At 43.7% G+C, this 6,540-nt stretch overlaps 2 protein-coding genes across 2 annotated transcripts in view; both read left to right on the top strand.

Annotated features, from left to right (window-relative positions):
- The window catches only part of LOC306934279 (heterogeneous nuclear ribonucleoprotein A0-like), a gene marked incomplete at both ends in the record, with an annotated part of 306,611 nt that overhangs the window by 235,366 nt on the left and 64,705 nt on the right, over window positions 1-6,540 (top strand). The gene's annotated exons all lie outside the window — the stretch shown is intronic.
- trpm6 (transient receptor potential cation channel, subfamily M, member 6) overlaps window positions 1-6,540 on the top strand; it is a gene marked incomplete at its 5' end in the record, with an annotated part of 56,326 nt that overhangs the window by 27,098 nt on the left and 22,688 nt on the right. Inside the window, 6 exons of the mRNA XM_079515951.1 lie at window positions 1-180; window positions 1,391-1,619; window positions 2,605-2,757; window positions 3,315-3,461; window positions 4,223-4,351; window positions 6,270-6,521. The exon at window positions 1-180 is cut by the window's left edge and continues 80 nt beyond it. Of these exons, the coding sequence (XP_079372077.1) occupies window positions 1-180; window positions 1,391-1,619; window positions 2,605-2,757; window positions 3,315-3,461; window positions 4,223-4,351; window positions 6,270-6,521 (1,090 nt within the window). The remainder of the gene's footprint in view (window positions 181-1,390; window positions 1,620-2,604; window positions 2,758-3,314; window positions 3,462-4,222; window positions 4,352-6,269; window positions 6,522-6,540) is intronic.

Here is a 6,540-nt window from a genome sequence, read left to right as displayed (position 1 = left end):
CCTGTTCGTGTGGGCCGTGCTGCTGCGGCGCCAGCAGATGGCGCTCTTCCTGTGGCAGCACGGCGAGGAGGCGCTGGCGCGCGCCACGGTGGCCTGTAAGCTGTACCGCTCCATGGCCAAGGAGGCCCGGCAGAGCAGCATGGACGACAGCACCGCCCAACTCTTCAAAACCTACTCACTGTGAGTGCGCGTGTGTGTGTGTGTGTGTGTGTGTGTATGTGTGTGTGTGTGTGTGTGTGTGTGTGTGTGTGTGTGTGTGTGTGTGTGTGTGTGTGTGTGTGTGTGTGCGTGCGCCTGCGTGTTTATTGAAGATTCTGACTTTCAGATGTACATAATTTTTGTTTTGATTGTATTGTTGTATATTGTTGTATTGCTGTATTGTGCTTTTTGCTTTGGCAATGTCATGCCAATAAAGCCCATTGAATTGAATTGAATTGTGTGCCCATATCCCTGATCCTGATGAGAGAAAGGGGTGTTTCTTCATGGTTACCAAAAGATGATTAGAGGTTAGGGATAGGATGAGACATTGAGGTTATAGGTTTAGGGGTTTCGGTGAGAGTTTACCCTATTTTACAATTAGTTGTGTGGTGACGTCACACACCGGAAATTACTGCTCGATCTACTGCTTGTAGATCGGCTATTCTTCGGCTGTTATAGCGCACCGAAGTCTGACGTCAATATCGGTAGAGGGCGCAAATCCACAGGTTCATGTACTTTTTATTTGCATTGTAATCCCCATAGGGGAATTTTAGATCGCCTCAAAGAATAACTGTGTTTGAAAAATAAACAAATCATCTAGGCCGCTTCACTCATATGGATATGAAGAATCAACTGACTGAGAGAAAACGCTAATGTTACTGCTGCTGAATTAGTTACATTTCCGCTAGAAGCAGACTGTATCATATATGAGTGAATGATGTCGCAAACGATACAGAGACACCTCCCTGACAATAACGCCAAGACAGCTTGTTTATTTTTGGACCACAAATGCTTATAGTAAACGATATTATGATCACCCCATGTTATTCTCCATAGAGAAATTACTTCCGTGAACCAGGGGAATCGAGGAGACGAGCGAGTGATGTCAGGACTTCGGCGCTCTATTATTATATCTTTATTATCACTTTCAGTTATTGTCCTAAAATGTCATTGTTTGATTGACTGATCGATTGATTGATTGATTGAACACTTTATTGGCAGATATGTAAGTGGAGTCAAACACTTAGTCCAAAAGGATATCACCATTCATAATCATGATTATGAATCCTGAGGCCCTTACAAATACAGTAATCCAAAGTGTGTGTGTGTGTGTGTGTGTGTGTGTGTGTGTGCGTGCGTGCGTGCGTGCGTGCGTGCGTGCGTGCGTGCGTGCGTGCGTGCCCCCCGGCAGAGAGTTTGGACAGCTGGCGGTGGACGTGTTGGACGGAGCGTTCCGCCACAGCGAGCAGATGTCCATGAAGCTGCTGACGTCAGAGATGAAGGCGTGGAGCCACTTCACGTGTCTGCAGATGGCCGTGTCCTCCGGACACCGGCCCTTCGTCTCACACTCCTGCACCCAGACACTGCTGACCGACCTGTGGACCGGCTCGCTCAACATGAGGAAGAACTCCTTCCTGAAGGTACTGTACAGCACGGTACACATACATTTTTTTTTCAATAATATTTGTATTGACTTTTTTTATAACGTACATTACATACAATACATTCACACACACACACACACACACACACACACACACACACACACACACACACACACACACACACACACACACACACACACACACACACACACACACAGATATTGCACTTGCACTTGTATAAACCAAACAAAAATAGGTATCTAAATAAGAAAAAATAAAACATTTGTGTAGTTCTTTAGTTTTCAGTTCTGTTTCTTTTCCTCTTAGATAATAGTCTGTATAGTATTCATATATGTCTCCCAAAGCTGGACAAAATCATTCGGTCTGCCCCTAACTATATACGTACGTCTTTCCAGTCCAATACAGTTCATAATTTCCTTTTGCCACATCCTCAGTGTCTGTGTTTTTCCAGCATGCTTGAAGAAAAATCCAAGATTTTTGTCTGGTTCGCTGTTTGTAGAAAGTTCTTTGGATATATTCCAAGTATACAGAGTTTTGCGTTTAGCGGAACTGTAGTTCTAGATATTTCTGACAGCACGGTACACATACATGATACAATACCATCAGTGGTGGGAAGAAAGTACTGGCATTTCCTAGCTATAAGAATAACAATACTGCAATGTATACAGACAGGCTCTGTTACAAGTGAAAGTCTGGAGTTGTACAAAATTGTACTCGTGTAAAAGTGCAAAAGTGTTGGTGTCAAAATGTACTTAAAGTACCCAAAGGTAGAAAGTACTCATTGTGCAGAATGTCCCGTTTCAAGTTTTCAAATGTATAATAATCTTTTGAAAATCTACAGCAGATTGGCAGATCGGCTATTTTCAAAAAGATTTTTTGACATTTAACACATTTTGAAAACTTGTGAAATACATAATGAGTACTTTCTACTCTTGGTACTTTAAGTACATTTTGAACCAATACTTTTGTACTTTTACTCGAGTACATCCCTTGCTTCCAGATCATCCTCAGCCTCCTGCTGCCTCCTGCCATCTTGTTTCTGGAGTTTAAGAGCCAGGCCGAGATGTGTCATGTGCCACAGTCCCGTGACCACCCTCGGACACGGGACCCCGGAAAACCCTTAGAAACCCATGAGGAAACGGAGCACTTTAAGGTAACATCCCCTGCACAGCCTTTTGTTTTGTGTTTGCAAATTTCCATGCATGGCTTTTGAAGATTATGCCATATGGCAGCCAAGTCTATGGGATTTTTAATGTTGTATCTATTTATCTATCTATTTATCCATTATAGCGCCTTTATCCAAAGCAGTTCACAAATGTACATTACATTCACACACATTCACACGCCGACAGCAGAGGAAACATGCAAGGCACCAACAACCTGCTCATTGCAGTTAGGGGTCCAGGGTCTTGCTCAAGGACACTTTGGCACTAACCCAGAGGGAGCCAGGGATCAAACCGGGAACTCCTAAGAGGCCCCTCTACCTCCTGAGCCACTTCTACCCCAATGAAACCCTAATGACCTCTTCTCTTCTCTTCTCTTCTCTTCTCTTCTCTTCTCTTCTCTTCTCTTCTCTTCTCTTCTCTTCTCTTCTCTTCTCTTCTCTTCTCTTCTCTTCTCTTCTCTTCTCTTCTCTTCTCTTCTCTTCTCCTCTCCTCTCCTCTCCTCTCCTCTCCTCTCCTCTCCTCTCCTCTCCTCTCCTCTCCTCAGGATACAGAGCGAGGTCTCTCCTTCTCCGACAGGGGCCGGATCTTGTTTTCCGAGACGGTCACCTCTCTGACCAAACAGTGTGTGTCCATCATCAGGACAGTGTACGAGTTCTACACCGCCCCTGTGGTCAAGTTCTGGTTCCACACGGTAAGAAGGAGCACACCAGCGACGTGCATTGTCACATCACAGGTTTACACAAAAAATGTAGTTTTTGTGCAAGCTCCATCGTTCTTGTTATTTTCAATTGGCAGAAATGTAAGCGGAGTCAAACACTTAGTCCAAAAGGATATCACCGAAAAAAGTCCTTCATGGGGTCTTGTTTCCATTCAGGTCCTGGGAAGGGAAAGAAGAGGGAGGGGGGGTGTACAGGGAGAGCAAGGAGGGGAAAAAAACAATCGGTAAAGAGAAACATGTTGCATGCTTTAGAATTGTGATGCTTGTGTGTGACGCTGCAGTATGACCAAGTAGGGCGCTAATTTTTACAAAAAAAGTTTAAATATGGAGATAAGAGGTTTCTTCCCGACAGCAACGATATACAGTACACATAATGCATAATGCACACAGTCAGTCTCAGCCTGTGACACTGATATATTTTCCAAATTCCCACTGATTTTTTCGGGCTATTAGAAGTCTAAATACATCTAAATCTATTGTTTTTCAGTCCGGTCTAGGCTAAACTAAGCTAGTGAGCTAAAAAAAACTCACTTTTAGACCAGTTATAACCCAGTTAACCTGTCCTAGACAGACATTTAACAGCCGACTATCTCTCAGTGGGTTGTATTTAAATGTTAACATTTTCTGTCTGTGTCTTACTTCAGAGATGTAGTTTTTGACAGATGCAGTTTCACTCCGTCTCTGTCTCATTCTCTCTCTAACCCCCACCCCCCCCATCTCTCTCTGTTCCGTAGATGTCCTATCTAGCCTTTCTGATGCTGTTCAGTTACACTGTGCTGGTGAAGATGGAGAACCAGCCCAGCGTTCAGGAGTGGTTGGTTATCACCTACATCCTGTCTACCGCCATGGAGAAGACCAGAGAGGTAGGACGTGCCCATGAAACACCTCAAGGGTTATTTATGAGACACACAAGCGTTCAACTGAAAGCAGTTCTCAGTCTTTGACAGGCTCGTGTGATGAAGTACACAATTGCCAATTATTTGCATTGCAATTATTTTCTCACAATCGATTCGTCATCATCGTTTCCATGTTGAAAAAAACGTATTTTCAAACAATTTTCAAAATTAGTGGAAATAGTCGATCTACAAGCTCACAACGACATCTGCTATTTATTGTATACTAGAGCGGTGCCCGTTGGGCACTGGCCTACTTGGAGCGATGCAAGTTGGAAATGCAGGCTCCACCCTGTCAGGCATGCCCAAATATGGAGTCTATGCGGAACACATTGTGATGTCAGAACAGGCCAGCTCCATATATGGAGATATAGGGGTGATCAGTTCCATAGCCCGGGCAGAGGATTGTGATGTCAGAACAGGCCAGCTCCATATATGGAGATATAGGGGTGATCAGGTTCAGAGCCCAGGCAGAGGCTTTTGTGCTGGTTCTGGGCAAAGTTGTACCCGACAGACTCGACACAGGGCATTGCACTCCCTGTGGGGGTGTGGAACGCGTGTGTTGAATTTGAAGTCGGTGGGGCGAACGGTTCTCGAGTTACGTGGATTACAGCCGTACGTGCAGACGTACGTACATTACGTATGCACAGAGACTTGGTGCATTTATAGATAGATAAAATATAGATAGATGTCAGTCATTTATTTGGATATTTACTAGGTTGTCAGATCTGCCCTGTCAGCCCTGTGCAACTTCAAAGACTAAAAGCCAAACAGAATGAAATCGTTAATCACAATTATTTGTGTGACAATTAACCGTCAAGTAAAATGTCAATCGTGGCAGCCCTAAGCCATTAAGGTTAGTGCAAAAGACAGTACATGGAAGGTAGCTGATTGTAGACGGCACATTCATACACACAGTAGACTGATCAACATAGCAGAGATTACTGTGTGTTCATTGTTATCTCAAAACAAATATGTGTTTAATGTCAGTATTAAATCATTAGTGAATGATCTCCTTGTCTTCCCTTTTCTCAGTATTCATGAATGATACAGTTCTCACAGTTCATACCAGAGGCAATAACCATAACACATCAATTAGCTAAAGGGGAAGAAAAAGACATAAAGTAATGTTCAGTGTTCAATTACAAATCATGCACTATAATATGACACTACAAAAAAGTGAAGCCCACAGCCGTAATGTTTTCCATATGTTTTGTTTTACCCAGTAGTTGATTGGGGTCCCCTTGGGGTCTAGGCGGCCCCCTACTTTTCTCCCTCTACACCAAATATCTCTCCTGAAAATAGTCACGATGCATTGTGAGCTTGTAGATCTGCTAACGTTTGCCCTGGAATAGGGATGCTAGAGTTCATGGGGTGCATTAGTGATGACAGTTTTCCAGGCAGGCATTAGCTATTTTTTTCCCTGACCGTGAGAAAGCTTTCAACATTAAAGTCATACGGTGTAACTTCGCCTTTTGGCAATACCTCTGGTTTGTGACGTCATTATAGCATCTGTTCATAGCTTGTTTTTGTTGCTGGCCTACTAGTAACTTAATACAATAGTGTCTGCGGCAGACACTAACAACTGAAATAGTATATAGAGAAGTGGCCGCACAACATATTTATGTGAAATGGTTGTGTAAAGTTATATAAAAATTATTACATAATTGCCTAATCGCCTATTTACATTTTTGTTTTAAATGGCGGCATAATTAGTACTAATTGAAGTACATTTTGATGCCAATACTTTTATACTTTTACTCAAGTAAATTTTAAATTCTGGACTTTTACTTTGTAACAGAGCGTTTCTATTTAGCATTATTGATACTTACTTACTGTAAGTAAAAAAAAAGGTGTCAGCACTTCCCCCACCGCTGTCACCGTGCAGGTGCTGATGTCAGAACCCAGGAAGCTGAGGCACAAGCTGAAGGTGTGGTTCTCGGAGTACTGGAACGTGTCGGACTCCCTGGCCATCATGCTCTTCCTGGCCGGGCTGGCGCTGCGCTGGCACAAGCAGCCGTACCGCCGCGCCGGACACATCGTCTACTGTCTGGACATCATCTTCTGGTTCGTCAGGGTCCTGGACCTGCTGGCGGTCAACCAGCATGCCGGGCCCTACCTCACCATGATCACCAAGATGGTGGGTACATTCTGGACAC

This window comes from Electrona antarctica (assembly GCF_951216825.1).
Source record: "Electrona antarctica genome assembly, chromosome: 12".
Taxonomy (NCBI): Eukaryota; Metazoa; Chordata; class Actinopteri; order Myctophiformes; family Myctophidae; genus Electrona; species Electrona antarctica.
Note: the sequence above shows the minus strand (reverse complement) of the source record. Positions and strands in the feature narration are given on the sequence as shown.